The sequence below is a fragment of the Alligator mississippiensis genome, chromosome 4 (assembly GCF_030867095.1).
Source record: "Alligator mississippiensis isolate rAllMis1 chromosome 4, rAllMis1, whole genome shotgun sequence".
NCBI classification, from domain to species: Eukaryota; Metazoa; Chordata; order Crocodylia; family Alligatoridae; genus Alligator; species Alligator mississippiensis.
The window spans coordinates 13,203,777-13,226,425 of NC_081827.1; the positions used below are offsets into that span (position 1 = coordinate 13,203,777).

The 22,649-nt window shown below is 44.7% G+C and overlaps 1 protein-coding gene across 5 annotated transcripts in view; it reads right to left on the minus strand.

Moving 5' to 3' along the window:
- The window catches only part of USP6NL (USP6 N-terminal like), a 233,159-nt gene that overhangs the window by 96,274 nt on the left and 114,236 nt on the right, over positions 1 to 22,649 (minus strand). For 4 of the 5 annotated variants that reach the window (XM_019487572.2, XM_019487569.2, XM_019487570.2 and 1 more), the window contains 2 exons: positions 14,845 to 14,918; positions 11,063 to 11,145 (listed from right to left, as the gene is read on the minus strand). In XM_019487572.2, coding sequence (XP_019343117.1) covers positions 11,063 to 11,145; positions 14,845 to 14,918 — 157 coding nt within the window. The other variant, XM_019487575.2, reaches the window with a different exon arrangement.

Consider the following 22,649-nt stretch of genomic DNA (forward strand, 5'->3'; position numbering starts at 1 on the left):
CATTATATCGGGTGGAGGGCCGCTTACCAAGTTTTGGCAAGCCTTCAAAGGCCGCATGGGTAGCCCTGCCCATTGACAGGTGCCCCACCCCCGGTCACCATCTTGGGACCGGAAGTCCTGCCCCTGACCTCTGCCATTGGAAGTCCGTCCCCTTGCCCCTGGAAGTATTCCTCTGGGGAAGGGGGTTTGCCATTGCGGGGGGACGGCAAATTACATACTAAAAATCAAACACCCATAATAATATATTTAAATTTAATTTAAAAAATATATTTTTGTCCTGATTTGTGGGTGTCTGTGGTGTGTATGCAGAAGTGATTGCATATGCGGGTTTGTAGGGGTGTGTGTGTGTGTGTGTGTGTGTGTGTGTGTGTGTGTGTGTGTGTGTGTGTGTGTGTGTGTGTGTGTGTGTGGGTATGGGAGCCATGTAATGCAGAGTGGCCGGGCAGAAAAGTGGGGAAAGGAGGCCAGGGGGGAGTTGAAGCAAGTGGGAGCGCGGGGCCTGCACCAATGTCCCAAGGCCAGCACAAGCAGGGCCCATAGCAGAGAGGCAGGAGCACAGAGTGCGAGCTGCAAGGGGGCTGCGGAGCTGTGCCGGGCTACACCAGCAGGGCGAGGGGGGAGCTGACGCCGGCTCCATCGAGCCCCTGCCGGCTGGGACCCCACACTCCTACCGCCCTGCTCTGGGCCCCACTAGCACTGGCCCCGCACTCCCGCCAGCTGCCGCTGGCACCCATGTGCCCCTGGTGCCCCTAAGCCGCAGCACAGGCGGGGAGCAGCGCACAGCCCCGACACCACATGCTCCACACTCGCCCACAGGTTACAAGCTGGTGCTCAGCACAGAGAAAAACAGCCGCTCCCCCTCCGTGGCCGGTGCCCTGGGCCACAGCCACTCGCAGGCCACGCAGGGCTGTCCTGCCTCTCTGCTGCATCACCACCGCCCCACGGCAATGGAGAGCAGGCACAGGCAGCTCCACGTGGCTACAGCACAGGGTGCCGGCCGCAGGGGCGGGGGGCTTTTCCCCGCGCTGAGCACCAGCTTGAAACCTGCCACCGCTGCTAGCCTGGGCCCTGCAACGGCTCCAGGATTGCCCATCGGGGCTAAGCCAGGACAGCAGCAACGAGGCAGAAGCTGCTGCTCAGTGCGGAGGAAAGCAGCCTCCGTCTGGATCCCACGCCGCGCTAGGCTGCGGTGCAGCTGCTTCACCACCGCCTCCATGCTGCCCAGCAGCTGCTCCATACGGCCCCTGCTGCCACGCTGGGCAGCACAGAGGCGGCAGTAAAGCAGCCACGCCACAGGCTCCAGGCAGGCATCTGCACCAAACACTGCCCAGCAGAAGCAATGGGGCAGAGGAAGCGAGCACTTTCCTCCGCGCTGAGTGGAGGAAAGTCCCATGGCCCCTGGGCTTCTGCCCAGCTGATGGGCGAGCCTGCAGCTGGCACAGGGTGCAGGCTAGCAGCAGCAGCAGGTTACGAGCTGGTGTTCAGCACGGGGAAAAATGGCCCCCCCTTCCTGCAGCTGGCACCCTGTGCTGCAGCCGCTTGGAGCTGCCTGTGCCTGCTCTCCATTGCCCCCACTGCCCCGCGGGGTGGCACAGACGAGGCAGAGAGGCAGGACAGCCCCACGCAGCCTGCGAGTGGCTACAACACGGGGCACCAGCCATGGAGAAGGGAAGCAGCCACTTTTCCCTGCACTGAACACCACCTCGTAACCCATGGGCGAGCGCAGGGCACGTGGGATCAGGGCTGCGTGGTGCACACTGCTCCCTGCCTGTACTGCGGCAGCCAGGCAGGAGTGCAGGGCTCACGCCGCTGTCCTAGGGCCAGTGCCAGAGGGGTCCAGATCAGGGCAACAGGAGCGTGGACTCCCATTCAGATGGGGCTCTATGAAACCAAGTCAGCTCCCCCCTCTCTCTGCAGGTGCAGCCCAGCCCGGCTCCACAGCCCCCTGCCAGCTCACACCCTGCACCTCTGCTGCCCCGCTGGCACTAGTCCCGGGATACTGGTGCAGGCCCCATGCTCCCGCTCACTTCCACTCCCTCACCACCCCCTCTACTTTCCTGCCTGGCCACCAAATCCCAGGTGCATGGCCAGACTGTGGGGCTCAGCAGGAGCCAGCCAAGCCCCAAGGACTGGGGTGATCCCCACGGTTCTCCCCCTACTGCTTACCTGATTTTCCCGCACTGGCGCAGCCACAAACAGCCCCATGGTCCCAGGCCAGGGGCTTCCAGCTGGGAAGGGCAGGGCTGGGCAGGTCTTCCTGTTGCAGAAACCTGCCAGGGCTTCCCCTGGCTCCTACTGCCCCTGGCTCCTGTCATCTTTGACCAGGGCAGATAAATATTAATTTTCTAAATTTTTTCAGGGCCCCGCGGGCCAGATAGAATGGCCTGGCGAGCTGAATTTGGCCCGCGGGTGGTATTTTGCCCACCCCTGTGTCAGAAGAACTCATTGTTTGAGAGACTCAGGGCAATTTTCCAACAAATATACCAAAATGAAAAAGAGGGACAAACCCCAAAAGCCACATGTGCACATAAAACACAAAATCCCAATAGAAAAAAACTCCCACAAGTTTATGCCTATCAAAGTGCTCCCTGCTAAAGCTATATAGGGGGGGGGGGGAAAAAAAAAAATCAATGGCTTCATTTTATGACACGTAATGGAGTATCTAACAGCTCTTGATTGAAATCCATTTATTTGCTTCATTATTTTCATTTTTGCCCCATGCTGCAAAAATGCATTACACAGCTAATAAAAATTCAATACATTTAAAGAATACAATGTGACAGAAAAAGAACAGGTAAGTATCCATTCCTCAGCAAGGGGAAGAGTACTGATCTCTGCTGCCCGATACGTGCCCCAGGCAATGCAATAATCTTGAGCATTAGCAAACTATCCTGAATTCATGTTCAGTATTTTAACAGAGTCTTAGGATATAAAGAATAAAACTACCAGCCACACTTCTCAGCTGATGTAAATCGATGCAGCTCCACTAAAATAATTAGAGATACATTGATTTACACCACTTGATGACCTGGCCCTTTTTTTCTTCTTTTTAAGGACCTCAGAACCGCAAAGAAGCCACATTTCTATATTCCAACAGCACTGGGCAGGTATTTGACCATACAGTTCTGTTTTTTTTAAACTGGAAAATAACATGGTGCAGAATCAAGTCCTAAAAATGCTCAACTCCCACATTCTGGTCCCACAATGTCAATGCTCCAATCAGTGCATTCATGCACATTCAGATTCCCCTCAAAGTAATCAAAGACAGGTTTAGACCAAATCACTCAACATAAACCACAGAACACTTGTCAATATTGCCTGAAAAACATTCATAGGGCATGGGTAGAAAAAAATACAGCTGTGTTAAAACCCCTGAAATTAGCTAGTGCACATTTCTTTAATCATATACACTGCTTAAAGTGTGCCTTCTACTTAACACATACAGATGTCTATGCTCTTTACAATGTATAATCCTATGTTATTTATAAAGAGGACTATAGAACAATGGTTTCACCAAGTGGGTCATGGAAGGAGAAAAAATAATTTAAAAGACAGATTACAGTACATCATTTTGTAGTTATTTCTTATTACATGCAGTACATTCATTTTTTAACTTTCTTTTTAAAAACTACACTGACATAATGCGCTCTGCAAATTGTCATATTACTACTATACATATATATCTATACATATTTTTTTTTTTTTATTATTTTTTTGGCTAATAGTAAGGTGGGGGAGTTCACAGTACAGACAGCCCTTTCCAAAACATCTCAGAATTCCAAACAATTGAGTTTTATTTGAAGAGGAATGTATAGGAATGGCCTTCAAGAGGTTTTCTCTCACAGAGGCAACTATTATACATTATGATAGGTGACAGAGCTAAACACATACACATCAAATATAAATAAATAAATATGACATTGAGAGAGATGAGACAAATATACACAAGCCTGCAGAATAATTATTAATGTACATATTCTCTGAACAGCTGGTTAAAGAGGAACCGGGTAAAGAGTTTGTGATAGCTGTCACTTACAATTTTAATAACTCGTCAGGTGTACAATGTGTAAGTGCCAATCAACATATTGTCAGGTATCCAATTTGTAGCCATACTTGTCTAGAGCAGGCGGTCTCAATCCCCAGGCCGGCTGCCAGTCCGCAGCACAGTCAGCTGCCAGACCGGAAGTGGCCGTGGACCGGCAAACCACGGCCCCCCAGAGCCGGGTGGAGAGGCCACGGCTCTTTCTGCAGGGCCCACAGCAGCGCAGGGTTTGGCCCACACTCCTGCCCAGGGGTGGGGGTACCCTTACCCATCTTCTGGCCAGAAATTCCAGCTGCGGTCAGCTGTGACTGCTGGGCCGTGGTTTGCCAGGCCACAGCATAAAAACTTAGGGAACCCCTGGTCTAGAGGAAAAAGCAATCAGGACTCATAGTAGAGGTGGTATCTTTTATTAGACCAACAAGATATTTGCAAAAAACATTCTTTAATTGCACACTTTCTGGCACAAATGCCCTTCATCAGGCATCGGAAAAAAGATTGTAAAAGTTCTCCTTGGTAGAAATGAAAGTCCATATTTCATAGGATTTCACAGAGGAGTAAACAGATGGACTACTGACTCCTCTGGGCAGACCGTTTTTGGCTGGTAGGTGTCTCTCAGCTCTCTTGTGAGGCTCCGTGGCTATACAAATTACCTAAAGCAAAGGCAGGGGCAGTATCTCAGGTTACAGGTGGTCAAAATTCCTTCATGCTTAGGAAATTATGAATATTTCATTTTTTTTTTAAATCAGCTAAAATTCATCATCTTCCATGTGTCAAAAATATTTTTGCAAAAATCTTGTTGGTCTAATAAAAGATATCACTTCTACTATGAATCAACATATTGGCATTCTGTTGATGAGTGATGATGGCTAATGGGCAAGTCCTTCAGTGATTTGGGGATTGTAACATGGAGGAGCACAGTCTCTTGCCTCTGTTTCCACAGCATGCTGAACCACTGCACTGACCAAGGAAGAGTCCCTTTGTGCTGTCCTGACTTCCCTACAAAGGGCCAGGGGCTGTATCTCCATACCACCCAAGGAAGCTGCTTATTCTGCTGTGTTTATATTAGTCTTTGATTCTCGCTAGCTCTCTGAATAGCCTGAAGATTATGAAATGGAGATGCTACCTTCTGTAATCCTATGCCACTGACCTTCAGGGCCAAGCAGGGCTGCTGCTTCTGTATCTGCTCTAAGTTCTTGGAGCATGCACAAGTTTACAAATAAATGGAAAACACATGGAAACACAGGACATGTAGGCTTGGATTTGCAGGATTTACAGGAACATGCAAGGACATAAGCATGCAAGTGGAAAAGAATTTTTACAAAAGTTGTTATGCATGTAGAAGAGGCTGGGGAATAGGTAATACACCATTATTTGAGTACCATAAGGTGGTAGTGGACTATTCGTCTTTAATTTGAGCATTTCTTGCATACCTAAATGCTTACTTACTCTGGACTAACATTCCTTTACTGTAGTTTTTAACAATAACTGGCTAACAAAGCTCTATTTAGGTAACAAAACAGAAAATGTGTTCCAATTCACAAATGAAAATCTTTTAAAAAGTGCTCAAAGGTGTTCAAACTAACACCTATGTAAAATGTTAGTTTATTTATAAAAATGCTGGCTCCTTAAAAACAAGCCCTCACTCTGTGAAGCGTTAAAAGTCTGAAGCCAAACAGTAAAGGAATATAGCCAGTTTTAAACAACTTACAATTTGCCCGTTTATAGGTAAGTCTTTAAAAAAAATTCAAACATTCTTCTAGCTACTACAGGAATGGTAGGATGCAAAATCATCAGAGTCTAAAAATGTTCCAAGGATCACTGGTGACCTTCAGAGCAATTGCTTGTGGGCTGATGACATGATTCTAGCTCTCCTTACTTCCAGCTGCTAAAATACATTAACAAATCAGCTAAAATATTAAGCATGGAGTCCTGGCTCTAATGGCATGAGTGGGAGGCTGGCCAAGAAAGCTCAATCAAACCCTTTCCTAAACTGACTTATCCCATAAGTAACTGCTGAAGAACTACTAGGCAACTGCAAATGGGTGAAGTGTCCACAAGGTAAGCTCCACAGAGCCAAGGCCAACAATGAAAAGTCTGGGAACATTTAAATAGCCATATACTAAACTTAATTTAGGGCACTGGACAAATGTATACTTGGAGGGGTTTCAAAAGCGAAGGGGAAGCTGCTGTTCTGTAGTGCAGCAGCTGTTCTGTTGTAATGGTTAAGTGTGCACAAGCTGAGAGTAATGAGAATGTGGCACAACTGCTCCAGCTTGAAGCACAACTGCAGGATGAAGTTAAAACCAGAGCAGTTTGGCTACTCTTGTTTTTGCTCCCCACTTGTGGGCATGTAACCATTACAATGCAACAGCTGCTGCAAGGCCAGACCAGCAACTCCTCCTCCCCTATTGAAAATGCTCCAAATGTACCTTTGTCCATACCGTAATAAAGCCAAAGGAAGAAAGTCACTGCTTTCCTTACAGAAAACAGGGTTTTCTGAGCTGTTCTGTCCTCGCGAATCTCCCATTTGTGCATATGCAATCCAACACCAGAGTTAGAATCTGTGACCAGCAGTGTCCATCTTTGTTCCGCATATCCCGACCCCAATCCCTCGTCCCCAAGTAAGAGCCCAGCTCCTTCACCATCCAGAATCACAGTTTGTATGGCTCCACAGCAGCAAGTAAATGAGGGGGAAGATGAGGATGGCCATGGGAACTAAAAGGAGAGATCATATACTGTGAAGCGAGTAACTTCATTCTTTTTGGAGTTTCCATCCATGCAGGCCATACTAGTGTTAATCTCCCAAGAGGGCAGCAGATGGCATAGGAGTCATACTAAATCAGTGGTCTCCAACCTTTAAGTAGGAAATCACCTTTGGCATTTAAAAGCAACCCAAGATCTACCATGCACAGCCACCACCCCCTCCTACTCCCCCCCCCCGCCCAGCAGGTATGTCTGTGGAGAGGGAAGGGGGGGAGGCAGATCGAGGCAGAGGGAGAAAAAATTATTTAGGGGTGCGCCTCTCCATCAGGTAAGTCTCTTCCGGCTGGAACCCCACTCAGCTTATCCCTGCTCCTGCAACTTACTGCCCTTCACCGCAGGGACCTTGATCTAGCCCCCACCCTGCCTTCCCTCCCCCACGAACTGACATGGTAGACTGGGGTGCATGCATGCAGGCACTCAGCCCCCCACCCCAGCCTTGGATCAACTCCAAGAGGCTCCAAGATGTATTGCAAGAGGCTCCGAGATCTACCAGTGGATCAAAATCCACTGGTTGGTGGCCACTGTACTAAATTAACTGTAGGAACACCCTGGATCTCACTGGAATCAAAACAGATATAGAGCACATAGAACTCTGGTTCTCAACCTTTGTAGACTCGAGGCAGCCCTGGATAGACTCAAGGCACCCCTTGGAAAGTCCTGGCTCTCAGTTTCACTCTTTTTTACCTAAAGAAAAATAACAGACGTTTTTCTGTTGCAAAGAACTCAAACAGACCACAGCCATGCATCTGTCTGAAACTTCTGGATTTATCTTATGGATCATGTTGGTAAACTTAACACTGCTAACACTGTGCGGCACCCCATGTCATCCTTGAAAGGATCTCAAGACACCCCGGGGTATAATAACACCCTGACTGAAAATCACCAACGTGGTCCTAACCAATAATGTCATGCACAGAGCTCCAAGTAGCAGTCCTGCAGGTCTCAGACACAGAGATGCTTTGAGCATGCCCTACAAGCTGCCTACATTCCAGTCAAATAAGATTTGATACTGGGAATATCATTTGTTGAAATCAGGAGTTCATAACACAGTCAAAGAGCCACATAATAAGAGGCTCCCAGGTAAGATAGTTGGTCCCTTTGACTTCTCTATCCTTTTTTTTTTTTTTTTTTTATTCTCACTGGTCTGGCCATAGCTCATGTGCTGGTCCATGCAGCTCATGTGCACAACCAACCCAAGCTCATCTTTTGGGCTATCATCAGTGAACTCAGCAGTGGCATATGTCCACAGAGTCAGCAATGGATGTTACCAACAGGATTGCAACCTTGTGGTGAGTGGGAGTATGAAAAAGGATGGCTGATAATCAAGCCCCACTGTACCTTCACATGGGATCTACTTTCGTAAAAAAAATCCCTGCGCTCTGTGATGCACTCCATCAGCTACCAACTTAACTGCTGCAGAATTTCCCATCTTAAAATGAGGGCTTTCAGAAAAATAAACAACAAATCAATTCTTATGCCTTACATTATATTACATATAGTTTTATGCTACTCACACATTTCTAGCTTGTGATAAACTTCAGATTAATAAATACACTAACAAGAGAAGTGCAGTGCAGGTGCTGTCACAGGTAACTGGGAGCTCAATTCTTCAGCAAAATGATGTTTTACAGCCTCACTATTAGAGAACAGATCATGTCCTCACCATAATTCAAGATGTATAGTGCAGCCTAAACTGACTTTTCTAAAAGAGGAGTGTGATATTCCTGCTGTAAGTAAATTTCTACTATTAAGAAGTATTTCACAGTTAAGAATAATGTAAAAGAAATGATCTGGAATGAATTAAGGGTCAAGAATCATGAAACTGCCCTCATGATACCCACAGATGAGGGTAAATAAATAAATATTTATGAACTCTCACTCACAATGAAATGCAGCTCAGTGCACTAGTGGATAGATAAAGTAAGGGGCTGTAGTTTGCAAATACGTGGGTAATTTATGCAGCGTGTTATAAATCATTTACTTTGCATCCTATTGAGCTGCCTATACAGCAATGGGGGCCAACCTTTTTTTGGCAGTCATGCCACAAATTAGCCTTGCACCCTCTCCGAGTACCACTCCAATTATCTCCCTCTGCTCTGCTTTCTATTCCCCATTCTGCTCTGCCTACTCAATACCCTGCTTCCTGCCCTATCAGCTGTTGTGCTGCTCATCTCCTCCCACATCTGTCATGTGCCACACAGAGGCTGCCCATGCCATTCGTGCCATAGGTTGGCAACCAATGTTATACAGTATCAAGTTCCAGTAGTAAACATCCACAGTGGAAAGGAAACATGATACAGTGATTAAGGGCATTTCTACACTTCAGCATCAAAGCAGTGAATGTGCTGTAGAGAGATATCAGCGGTAGCTTTAACCTACTCATATTGGGTACCAGTCTTCTTGGCAGTTGAGCTGCATCACTACAGAGAGCAGCACAAGCTAATTTACCCTGCTGAGAAGCATTTCTGTGACCACAGCACAGATCTACTCTACAGCACTAAACGCTACGGTTCACAGAAGCTGAGTTCCCCAAACACAGAGTAACAGAAGAGAAAAAAAGATACAATAAAAATTAGGGGGGTGAGCAGTCCTCAGAGGTTAGTCAAGGAAGGATGTTAATTCAAATAGCAAGCATTAAAAAAAAATCAACTAACAGAAGTAGAATAACTAATACCTAAGTACAGAATCTGTTTGCAACTCTTTTAAGGACTTGACTCAGCTCCCACTGAAATCAATGAGAACCTTTCCAATGTCTTCTATGATCTCTGAACTGGGTCTTAGGAAACAATAGGAAATAATTCCCCCCTGTACTGCCAGTATTTAATTTGCCTCCTTCACATCCAAAATATCTGCATAGTAAAAACTGTAGTCTTCAAGATATAGAGTCTTTCATCCCAGAGGACTCCAATACAGTTTACAAATCATATGAACAAGAATCAACACACTCACTAATGAAGTGAAACCATTCCACAGATGAAATCTGACAGCTAATTAACACCATATGGCAAAATCACAACAAAGGCTAGCAGAAGTTAAAAAAAAAGATTAGTATTAGCATATTTTTGTTAGGCATCATAAAAGTCATTTCTTCATCAGTCAGAGACTATTCTGGACTTCCCAACTTCTAAGCTTCTCTCAACTCCGATAGACAAATATTTAATAAAACCAAACAGTCAGTCAGAATGGAGTTAAGTTAGTGAATCCCAGCAAATCATTCTACATTAATTCAGTATCTGTAAGGCTCCTCAAAACATATCATTAAACCAATCTAGAATGTCTTAAGCAAGTAAAGCAACTCCACTGAAGACGCATGCAGATATTCAGAACATATTTATAGCTTGATCCAACAGTCAATTAAATCATTAGAAAGGCTTCACTATATAAACAGATGTCATTAAGAATAACTACCAAAGAGAGTTGGAAAATAGCACAGTTAAGATCACCTACATAAAGTCGATGCTGCCTCCCTTCATACCTCCTTTATTCTAGTGGTCTTTACTTGCAACATCACATATTCTGGACAGAATTTAATGATGTATTTATTGTTTGACAAACAAGTTGTGATCAAATCTAATTTGAAACACAGAAGCACCTGTAGATATATGCATAATAGATTCTGGCTTGTCCTAACTGTTTAGGCAATTTTAGGCTTCAACCCTCCAATGATGTATTCATGGGCTTAGTTTTATATATGATGAAGCATCTCAATTTTAAATGGGTCTACTCAAAGCATAATGTTAATCACAGACATATCTTTGCAGGACCTAGATCTTTGTCTTTTATAAATGTAGAATTACATGGTATTTGTGGGGTTTTTTTGTTTGTTTGTTTTTGGTTTTTTTTTTTACTTAAGATGATACACAAATAGAAGCTTCTTTCTCTGGGACTTCAAACATTTGTTCTTTGCAACTTTTAAGCGTTTATTTTACCTATACTATTTATTTTATATACAATTCAAAATAAATTATAATGCAGCTGAAGTATCTCCTTTAAATTGCCACACCTAAATAAAATACTTCAAGCCTTTTCTATTACCTATTTATTATAGATCAATTTCAATCATGGAATTAAAAAAAGCTAGGAATAAAAAGCCCAGGGCAAGACCATTTAAAATGAAATTTGCAGCAGTTCTATTAACAGCAGCAATCAATACTTTCACCAGATAGGCATGCAATCACCAGACAGACATGCAATAAAAGATACAAGCAAGCAGTGGAAATCTTTGTATCACCTTTCCTTTTCAAATTAGGAACTTACTGTAGAAAACCAAATCTATCTGTGACTTTGTAAAGATGGTAGTCAGCATCTTCCCAGGGTTCAATCTGTGCACCCTCTCGTCCCTGAAATAAATAAGGAAAGGAGTTAATGGAGGTTTACATATCACCACAATGTAAGCTATGGTAAAGACTCAAAAGAAAGGCCCTAAGCTCTGCAAATGTTGCATGGGGGCATTCTGGAAGAAAAATATAGAAATCCCAATACGGCTTAAGAAGGAAGAGACAATGCCACTCTCCAATTTTTACTAACTGCACTTCAATAGTAGAGGGCTATAAACTGTCCCTTTTTAATAGTGATTTGTGTCACTAACTGATGGCCTAATGATTGAGTTGAAGAGCACTGTGATTAAACAAAAACCAAGAAGTGGTGAAGGAAAAAGTTTTGAAAGGTTTTGAAGGAGACATCATCTTCAACTTGATTTGGTAGAAAGGGAGGAGACAAGTAAAAATATTCAAAGGATGGGGATTGACAGGATCATATGAACAAGCAAAAAATATTTCAGCAACTGCGTGTTGTTCAGATTAAATTGAACCAACACTTGTCGAAGAGGCTGAAGGAGGAAAAACTACAGTAGTCAAGGCAAGGAGAATGTGAATGGTCTATCGGTATGAGAAGAAAAAAAAAAAAATGGGTCCTAGGTGTGTGATAGAGTAAGTTCAGCCATACGCTGACACTTCCTAGATGGAAGAGATGAGCGAGAAGGAGGAGTCATGGATTCCCCAAAATTCCTCTTAGACTGTTAACCCAAGTGACAGAGATGATTTCCAAGAAATCAAAGTTTCCAGATGTAGACACACTGCACACTTGTCAGTGACAAATGCCATACTGACAGCAGGGATGTCTCAGTGAGGGTCTACCAGGGCCACCAACTGGGGTAAATACAGTCTTCATACTCATATACTCAATAATATACATGCTGAGACTCTACTGGAAAAAATCTCTATTGATGTCTCCTTTATGTAAATTCTTGCCCATCAGGGACCCAAATACATTAGTGGATTCACTGTTGTAGCTATCATATTAATTTGAATGCAAGACGACTTTGAATTGAAGAGGACCTCCCCAATAATTAGATTCTATACACGGACATTTATAAGTGGGGTAATTTTCCATGTATAGAGTCTAATTATTGGAGGGTTGTCTTAAATGTGTTCCTCTGCACCACTGCAGCATGGAAAAAGACCCCTGCCCCTTGTTTCCTGCTTGGCCCCTCAGTCACTTGACCCCCTCCTTGGCTCCTGCAACCTGTCATCTGTCCTCCTTGCCACTTGTGCTCGCATGATGCCCACACCCTGCCCACCTATTCCCCCTTGCCCCCCTCCCTGTTATCTCGTCTCCCTTGGCCACTTGCTCCCACCCCCACCACTGTTTACCCTGGGCAGCAGCTCTAGCCCTGGCCCTGCCCCCAGCCCCAGCCCAGCCAGGCACCAGTACCACTCTGGCCTCAGCCACAGGTTAGAGGCAAAACCGGAGCCCTTCCCCTGCCGCTGCACTGTCCCCCACACACACTCCTTCCCCTGCATGCCCCTCCGGTGTCCTGCCTGTGGACTGGGCATAGTGTGATCTCCCCTATGCTACCCAGGCATGCAAAAGGCCCAAGCAGACAGTACCTCCAGGCGCAGCTTCGGCTCCAGCACTAGGACTGGAGCAACCGCTGTCACCCATTCCAAGCCAATGCTCAAATCCAGGAACTGGGGGTTCCCCTCCTCCTTGTTAAGGGGGGGGGCATCATCTTGGATCTGAGTGTGGTGAATCTCCAAGGGTGCATAAGGTGGTGACAGCTTTCAGTCACTAACAATAGTGACAGCCTTGATTTGAACCAGGCATAGGTAAAAAAGACTCTACATCACAACCAGTGCTATTTCCACTGGCCATCATACTCCCCAAGTAACAAAGATCATTCATTATCAGGGACCCATATTTTCCCTGTCTCAGAGAAAAACTAAGTAAAACACAGATTTCCCTCCTTACCAAAGTAAAATGTGGATTTCTTATTTTAGCAGAGAAACCTACAGATTTTGCACTTTTGCAATGAGCTCTTTGCAGGCTGGCAATGTTCCAGCAAGCAGGGGGCTGGGAGGGGGCAGGACAGGCACGGGGCGCCATGTGAATGTACATGTAAATGGCTACCAGGCAGCCTGGAGAGCAGCTCCCATACATAAGTGGCGGGGGGCACTGAGGCCTCCATAAGGAGGGATGGAGTTGGGCTGGGGCTTCTGCACAGCCAGGCAGTGTGTGGGGCTTAGGACCCAGGGTTGCGATGCAGCAATGCACGGGCGCAGTGCCCCTGCTGAGTGTGGGACGGGGCCATGGGCAACTTGTCCGGGGGGGCGCGGGCAGCTCCCTGCCACTGTGTGCACTCCTACAGGCTCATGTCCCCTAGATCTGTGTGGGGCAGGTGTGCACTGAGGGCTCGGAATCCTGCCCTGCTGCCCTCCCCTGGGGCCCCTGCAGCCTGGTGGATGCGACCCAGCAGGGCAGAGGGGCCGCATGGGGAAGCTGCTTGTCGCTGCAAGCTCTGCACTGCCCTAGTGACACGTGCCCTGCATGTGCAGCAGCAGTGACGGCAGCGGCATGGGGTTGTGCCCCTCACTGCAGCCCTGTGCACAGGGAACACATCGCCAGGGCAGCGCAGAGCTCACAGTGGCAAACAGCTTTCCTGCGTAGCGCCGCTCTGCCCTGCAGCGCTGGGTCGCACATACCGGGCTGTGGAGGCTCCAGGGGATGGCAGCAGGGCAGGAGCCCAACCCCACAGTGGGTAGCCTGCCCTACCACTCCACCACACACAGATCTGGGGGGCACAAGTCCTCCCTGCCCCCTCAGAGTGTGCACAGCAGATGGAGCCAGCCTCTCCTCCCCACCTGAGCCCACAGCAGGCAGTGTGGGGGAAGCTGGGCTCCGCTCTGCTGTAGCAGCCACAGCCTCCAGCCGGGGCAGTGGAGCCGGGCCCCTGGCCCCATAGCCCTAGCAGTTGGGTGCTCCCTCTGGCAGGGGGGCAGTGACTGGAGGGGGCAGTGAGGGGCATAAGCAGGGCTGTGGGGGCTGTGGGAAGGAATGAGGAGCACCAGCAGGACCAGGAGGGCTGTGGGGGTCCTTTCATTTTAATCATGAATTGCAATTTTTTTTTTAATCAGAGAATTTGTGATTATTTTTTAATCAGGAAGAAACAGGATCTGTGCTCATTATTCACAAAACTAAATTGGACTTTTTCAGCTATAAGGCTAAGGATTAAAGGTAGCAGTAATATCACTATAAAACAAATGTTGCCAACAATAAAATGACCATGCTCCCTAGAATCAGAGAGCTGCCACACTGTATATGCTATGCTTTGTATAATGTTATGTGCAATGCTACCCTTAATTCTCCAAATTTAAAGTCAGTGATTGTAGAGTATCAGCGCCAATGACAATGCAATGGGAACACGCAAGTAGGTTGTTGGCATATTTATCCCAGTTGCATTTTGCACAGTCTTGTACTAGCTAAATGGTTTAAAGAACACATGAAAAGGTAACCTTTGTTTATAAAAATTAATTTACTATCAGAGTCCAATATGGGTATATTTTTGCCTTTTAAATTAGCACTAGTGATTTAACATTCAATTTCTAGTGCCATATATTAATTATCAACTTAAAAAGTAAATGCACAGGCATAAAAACACTGGTTTAATGTCATACAGAATATTTTAGGAAGAGCTAAGGAAGACTATGCTTCCATTTCTAACAGATTATATTAAATACTACACCGTTAATAAGGACACTTACCCTGTCATACTTGGCGACTATCTCTGCTCGCTCTTGGACAAGTTTGATAGCAGCATCCTGCTCAGCATCAGAGTCTGTGGAGGATTAAAACAAAAGGTTATTTAGAATTACTCTCCCTTTAACAGAAATTTGCAGATAAACACAGAGTATAAATCTGTTTCATAGAGACTCTCAGGCCTGAGAAGCACCAAAACGAATGTATCAAATAAATGAGACCTTGGCACTGCAATCTGACAAGTAACAACTTGAACAACTGTTTACAACCATTAAAAATATAGCGTTGTGTTCCAACTGCTGAGTAGACATAACTTCAGCTCTCAGACCTGAAATCTAACAATATGTTCTGTTTCTACAGCATTATGAAAAACTGAAGAACTAAAGTTTGCATTGCAGCAAGTTACTGTATTTACTTGAATATAAGATGACCCCAAATGTAAGATGATTCCCCCCCAATAATTAGATTCTATATATGGAACATTTATAAATTTGTTACATTTTTCCAGGTATAGAATCTAATTATTGGAGGTTTGTCTTGAATTTGTCCCCCTCCCACTGTTATGGCAGGGACAATAAACCAGAGGTGGGTGTCAGATAGCCTCCTTTCCCTCGACCCACCCAACTTCTTCCCCCTGCAGCCCTTTCCCTCCCCACTTCCTTACTGTCAGCACATGGAAGTGAATGTTTTCAAATTTGCCCCTGACTTCGAAATAAACATACCAGCACTAATTTGCATATTGGCAAATTATAAGAAGTGCCCAAAAAATTAGTTCCTCCAAAATGGATACATTTTACCTTTTTTGAAACTGTTACAAATTTTAGCACAGGTAGTCTATAAACACACTTTTAAGCCTACTTGTACATAGTACAAACCACACATTATTACTCAAGAGACAAAAGGATCACGATTTAAAATATAGTTCATTGGGCTGGGCCCCAGCTGAGCCAACTGTACTTCAAATCATGGTGACCCCACCGCTCAGCACGTGCTTGTATTCTAGTTACCAAACAAAGGAGCCACATGCTAATTAGCCTCCAACTCATGACTGGAACCAGGTGATTCTTGTTGTGGGATCCTCCAAAAATCAGCATGAAAATGATGCACAGGGCAATCTTGTCCAGCTCTACCTAATGGAGGGTGGGGCCACACTAATTATATGCAACAGAATGAGGGAGGGTACAACAGAGGGATTCTGGGTGAAACATTTAGGGCCCCATTTGGTGATGCCTGTCAGACTTTTAGGGCCGATAAAGAACCAGGAACCATTGGAAATGGGGAAATAAAGGCACAGCTCAGATGTGAGTGAAGAGGAAATTAAAATCTATTCAATGTAGTGGTTCACCATGACTTGAAAAAGGACTGGTGCTGAGGGAGGCTGCACAAATGGGCACTACCATATATCTTCTTCAGGCAGGTTGTACTACACTAATACTGATGGGAACCTACCACAAGGAGTTTGCTCAACAGAGGTCGTGTGTTTTATAGTAGTGCTTAATGTTGGCTGCATTTAATCAGGTTCCTATTACTGAGCACAGGCTGCTTTCAGCAGCACTTTAATGATAGAAAAGGTATTTAATGAGATTTCCTTTTATACAAATATGAGATGAGGGGCTTTTCCCTCCCATGCCAGTTGGGAAAAAAAAACGTGTCTTGAATATGTATAAATATAGTATGTAAGAGACTTCTAAGATATAACTGAGTTCTTGACAGTCTTCTGTATTTTTACTATGTGCAGCATGCCTTCTTTGTTTATACCCAATTACTATATTAATTTTCATACTGCCAAGCCAAACCTGTATTATTTTCCCTAACCTTCCCAGAAGAATACCATTTAAATGTTAAAACTAACCAGGACACCAAAGGTTACAAGGAAAAAACTTCTACCTTTCTTATAAGGTACAGATATGGCAAATAATATCGTGATACAACCATCTCCAACTTAAAAACAGTCTAAAGTGAATAGAAATCAACACTGTGAATGATTTCCAAGAGTCAAAAAGAGCAGGATTAGCATGCACCTGTAGTGCTAAGAAGTGCTGCCTGCTTTACCACACGGGTCCCTGGTTATTTATAAGAAAACACGGAGCAAAGAAATGGATCATGTCAGGAGCTAAAACTGAGGCAAGTAAAATCTGGCACAAAGGCAATATCATGACACATCAGCAAGACAGAGCTGACAAGTGAGACAATTTGGATGGACAGGCAGAATGGGACCTGCCAGCCCACTGATGAAAAAGCAATGTTTCAATGCTGTGTTGGGGTTAGAGTAATAGAAAGGGATTCACTTGATTGAGAGGAGAGAAGGGAAAAATCAGAGGCAGACAACTAGACTAGCTTACTTGGCTGCACTGCCTAAGTAAAAATATATTCATTCCTTAGTCCTCTAGAGACAGAGGGGATACCACATAAGATAAAAAATAGTTAAGACATCATATCAAACAACATTTGACAATGAACTTCACTTAACTAATCCAAGAGAGGTTACAGCACCAGAATTAATGAGGCAAATCATCTTCAAACAATGGGAAAACTTTAGCCACTGTTTGTTTTCTATTGAACAACAATGAATTTTGGGGAGGAAAAAAAATCAATAATGCATTTTAAATGTTCTAAACCTTTTTGATTATTTTGAAGCGAGGGTGAAAAGATCTGTTTCTGCTCATCATTTAGTCTATGAAATGGCCATCCTCAGAGTATTCATGCTTTAGCAAGAAAACACTAACCATAAGGCTCAGGCAAAAGATAGTATTAGTGGGTTTTATATACAAGATATGCTCAAGAAAAGGCCTTTGAAACAATAACGAGACGAGAGGTAAAGCACTGCTTGACCTGGTACTGGCTATGAGGGGATGACCTAATCAGCGACCTAATGATCAAAGGGAAGCTGGGTGACAGTCACCACGAGCTGATCATCACCATCCGCCGTAAAGCTGGCAAGTCAGTCAGCAATACAGAAGTCCTTGACTTCAGGAAAGCTGACTCTGACAAGCTCAAGAGGCTTGTCAGTGAGGCCCTAAGGGACCACGACCCAAAGGGGAGGGGAGTTCAGGATGAGTGGTTGCTCCTCAAGGGAGCGATCCTGGACACACAAGCTAAGTCTATTCCATCTTGGAGGAAAGGCAGCAAAAGGGCACAGCAGCCCCCTTGGCTCTGCAGGGAACTAGCGGACCTCCTACATCTAAAAAGAAAGACCTACAAAGGATGGAGGACTGGATCCACCTCCAAGGAGGAATATTCTACACTGGTCTGGACCTCCAGGGTGCAAACCAGGAAAGCCAAAGCTGCAACTGAACTCCAACTAACTACAAGTATCAAGGACAATAAAAAGTCCTTTTTTAGATGTGGGGAGACGAAGGAAAAGCAAGGGCAACATCGGACCCCTGCTAAACTAGATAGGACTGACAACGTCTTTACAAAAAAAGAAAGATACGATTAAATGAAAAAAATCTCATTTAAATAAAAAAGCCTTATCCCGCAAGCAGATCCAGAGGTGCACACCCCCCATGCTCTCCCGGGGGGTGTGCACAGTAGCAGGAGCTGCTTTATTAAGAGGCTGCAGCTGGAGTACTGCGTCCTGTTTTGGGCTCCACAATTCAGAAACGATGCAGAGAAGCTTGAGAGTGCAGAGGAGAGCCACGCGCATGATCAGAGGTCAGGAAAACAGACCTTATGATGACAGGCTGAGAGCCATGGGACTCTTCAGCCTAGAAAAGCACAGGCTCAGGGGTGATCTGGTGGCCACCTAAGTTTATCAGGGGTGCTCTCCCAAGATCTGGGGGAACATCTGTTCACCAGAGTGCCCCAGGGGATGACAAGGTCAAACGGTCACAAACTCTTTTAGGACCGTTTCAGGCTGGACATAAGAGAGAACTTCTTTACTGTCCGAGCCTCCAAGGTCTGAAATAGTCTGCCACCGGAGGTTGTTCAAGCATCCACTTTGAACACCTTCAAGAGAAATTTGGATGTTTATCTTGCTGGGATCCTATGATCCCTACTGACTTCCTGCCCCTGGGGCAAGGGGATGGACTCGATGATCTTCTGAGGTCCCTTCCAGCCTTAATGTCTATGAAATCTATGAAATAAGGGGTTTTCTGTTTGTTTTTCTGCTTTTTTATCTATATTTCTTCAAACCATATTTTTTCCTTGTCATATAGCAATACTATTTCCCCAGATAACTGTTTTCCTAAATATGATAAGGAGGTTAGATATTAGGAAGAAATTTCTCAGTAGGCAGGTAATAGAGCACTAGACCAGGTTACCTGGAGAGGTGGTGGAATATTCATCTTTGGAGGTTTTTAAGACCTGGCTAGACAAAGCCCTGACTGGGATGATCTAGTTGGGGACTGTCCTGCTTTGAGCAGGAGGTTGGACTAGATGTGACCTCCTGAGGTCCCTGCCAGCTCTGATTTTCTATGATTCTATCTTCAAAAGCCTGATTATAAGCAATTTTCCACAATTAATATCATGTGTAGTTAGGCATCAGTGAGAAGAAAGTGTGTGGGATTGACAAGAATGTTCTTTGATTTAGCTGCAGTGAGTAATAAACAAACATTAAGTACACCTTATTCAAGAGGGAGATGATAGGTTAAAAAAAAAGACCCTACATGTTTAACACGTTGAAAGGCAATATAACTGGAAAAATAAAAACCTTTTCAAAACTAGGGCTTTAAATCTGAGATCTCTTTTTTAATCACTGCTGGTATGATAAAATATGCACGCTTAACTTTAAATTGCAATTTGCCCTATTTGGGGGAAGTGGCCAGGTTTTTTGTTCTGTTTGGGTGGTAATACAAATGATATGAGAAACAATATTCAATACTTCCAGTTTCCCAGGCAACTATCCATTTTCACACAGGATTTTATGTTAGGTTCATTAGCACTGTCTATATAGGCTACCATAATCTACAACCTTTAAAATGTTTGAGTGAATTAGTCAATCGCCCTTTAAACAACATTAAACAAAAATCACACTTGACACAGAATAATAAAAGATTACTGAAGCAGTTTGCGAAGGTTATTTGGGTAAATGTGATATATTTTATTAGACCAACTGCTAACTGGAAAAATTGACTAACTGGAAAAGTAGTTTGTTACATTAATGAACTTTATGTTATTAGCAACTGAAGTGGTCTGACAAAACTACTTCTTTAGAGAAAGAGGGGCTTGTATACACGCGCACCAAGGCTGCTCTGATGCATTGTAATAACAGCACAGTGTCACAGACTCGATTAATCAATAATTAATGTTAATTACCGCACTCCGGCAGCCTCCAGTGTCTCATGTACCAGCATCTCTGCACTTAAAAATGGCAGCAGGGACATTTTATCTAAAGCTCATTCGATGAGCGAGACGCTCCCACTTGAAATCAGCTCCAAGAGCCTCTCTAATTAAAGCGTCTTCTTCCCCGCCTCCCTCCCAGAGCACCAAATTCTGGCCGATCCTTGGAGTGCTGGCATATTTTTGCTCTGTTTTCCTGTTAATTTTATTTCTGAAAAAAAAAAGTCCTGAAAATCTAGAAATCTATTTCTGAACAGAAGTAACACATGCATACAGCATTACAGGGCACACAACAAGGTCCGTATTTAAATGGACTTTCCTTTACTACAGGGCAGAAGAATTTATTTTCACGCTACTAAAAGATGTTTTTCCACGCCTGCTATGGAAGAGGCTGCCCGGTCACGATCTCCAAAAAGCTGTTCTCTACAGTCTCCCCTCCGCTCCTTCATACAAACATTGGCAAGAATGGGATTAATATGAGCTAAACCAGAGGTTCCCAACCCCTGGGCCCAGGTTGATGTCAACGCTTGATGCCGCTTCTGGCTGCCGGAGTGACCACATACTACAGTCCGGCAGCCAACTCTTTTTTGTCCTGAGTATAAAAAAGGGTTGGCTGCTGGTTCACAGTATGCCGGTCACTGCCAGTCTGCAGTACTTGTTGCTGCTCCACAGTTCGCCGGTCTGCAGTCTAAACAGGTTGGGAACCACTGAGTTCAGCTATAAAATCTTCAGGCCACGGAGCCAGACTTGTGTGTTGTTGTTTTTGTGTAATATAAAAATCACTTTATCTGAAGAAGGAAACAAAGCAAGACTAGAATTGCTACCTGTCAAAGCTACCTATCCCTGTTCTTTAAACAGAGAGAGATTTACTTGTGAAAAGCCACGAGGAGAGTAGATTCATTAACCAGGGACGCAGCCCTTCATGCACTGCATTCAGCTTTCCAGGGCTCGCCGTTCCTCCTGCTGCCTCGGTTGCTGTGTCCAGGTTGATGCCAACGCTTGATGCCAACGCTTCGCCTGTTCTTGTTCAGCTCACAGGCGGGCAGGACAGGGGAGTCTGGATTTCAGGTCTGCTTTATTTGGCGCTGGTTTACAGCTGCCACAGTGGAGACCTTGTTTTCCTGCAATCTCCCCACCTAACCAAATGCTGACCAAATAGACCAAGGCCTTTTCCATGCCCACCCCTAGCCCCTTCTAGAACTTTCTCCCCAGGGCTTTACAAAGTCACAATGCACCGATGCATGGCAGATTCCAACTTCCCCGAGTGGATTTACAGACCATATACTGCCTGGGCACCGATCATATTACTGGGGAGGACTTTAATGCTGCTTACCCTATACTAAGCCGACCTGATCCTCCAAAACCACCATGTACTGAACACAGATGATATATTCAAACCGCACGAGCTGCCTGGTACTTTGAAAAAACAGCAGCAAAATTAAAACAGAGACTGCCCGAATTGGAATATGGCTGCGCTTGACAAAACAAAATCGTTTTTAAAAAGTGGACCTTTTATTACTCATGATGTTTAATTCTTCTCATTTTGTGCAAATCATCAGTTTCTAATCCATTTTCTCATCTGACCATGTCTGGGTTGAAACTCTCCAGGGAAAAGGTTTGCTTGCTTAATAAGCAGTTCCTGCTGGACCAAAACAAATATTAAACCATTTCCATCATTCCTACATTGAATAAGGTTTTTTCCCCTGCCCCAAAACAAACTTTAGGCTTGATTTGATCCGAGACAGTACACTGACCTGAATGCTAGCGATAAGTGCTTTTCATTAACAGAACCTGGAAGTGTTTCAGGAGAGCAAGCACATCCAAATCTTTTAAAATGCAAATAAGGGTATCTAAGAGAGACATTTTTTATTAATATCTCAAACTAAAGCAGTGATGGAGACCTCATAGGTCTCACACCCTTACAAATCTAATTTGAACATTTTAGAAAAAAATAATTTAAGGAGCTTTTACATGGGGGGGGAGGGGAAAATCAGAAAATGAGTCTGCATCAAGATCCTAAGCCTTGCCCGTCTTTTTTCTTGAATCAGTAACATGGAAATCTAGTCTGACACGTTCCAAACCTCATGACAGTTTCCAAAAGGTTTACTGTATAAAAATTATCCAATTCACTGCTTTCAAGTCATCCTCCTCCCTTCTAGTCAATAGTTTATGCTTCTACCAAGCCACATCCAAATCACAGAAAAGTATGGCTGGAAAGGACCTCATGCTCAAGACAGGATCACTCCTCATTACGCTATCCCAGCCAAGCGTCTGTCCAAACCATTCTTGAAAAGTTCCAAGGACGGAGATTCCAGTTTCTCTAAGCATCCCGTTCCAATGCTTGCTCACCCTCGTAGTCAAAAAGTAGAGGTGCACCAATAGAGAATTTTTGGCCGATAGCAATGGCCAATTTTTAACAAGCCATATAGGCCAGTACCGATCCGATTCCGATAACCAGCCGGGCAGCGTGGAGAGTGACGCCCGGCTGGTAAGTCTGTTGTGCGGGAAGGGGCACCTCCGGGGTGAGGGA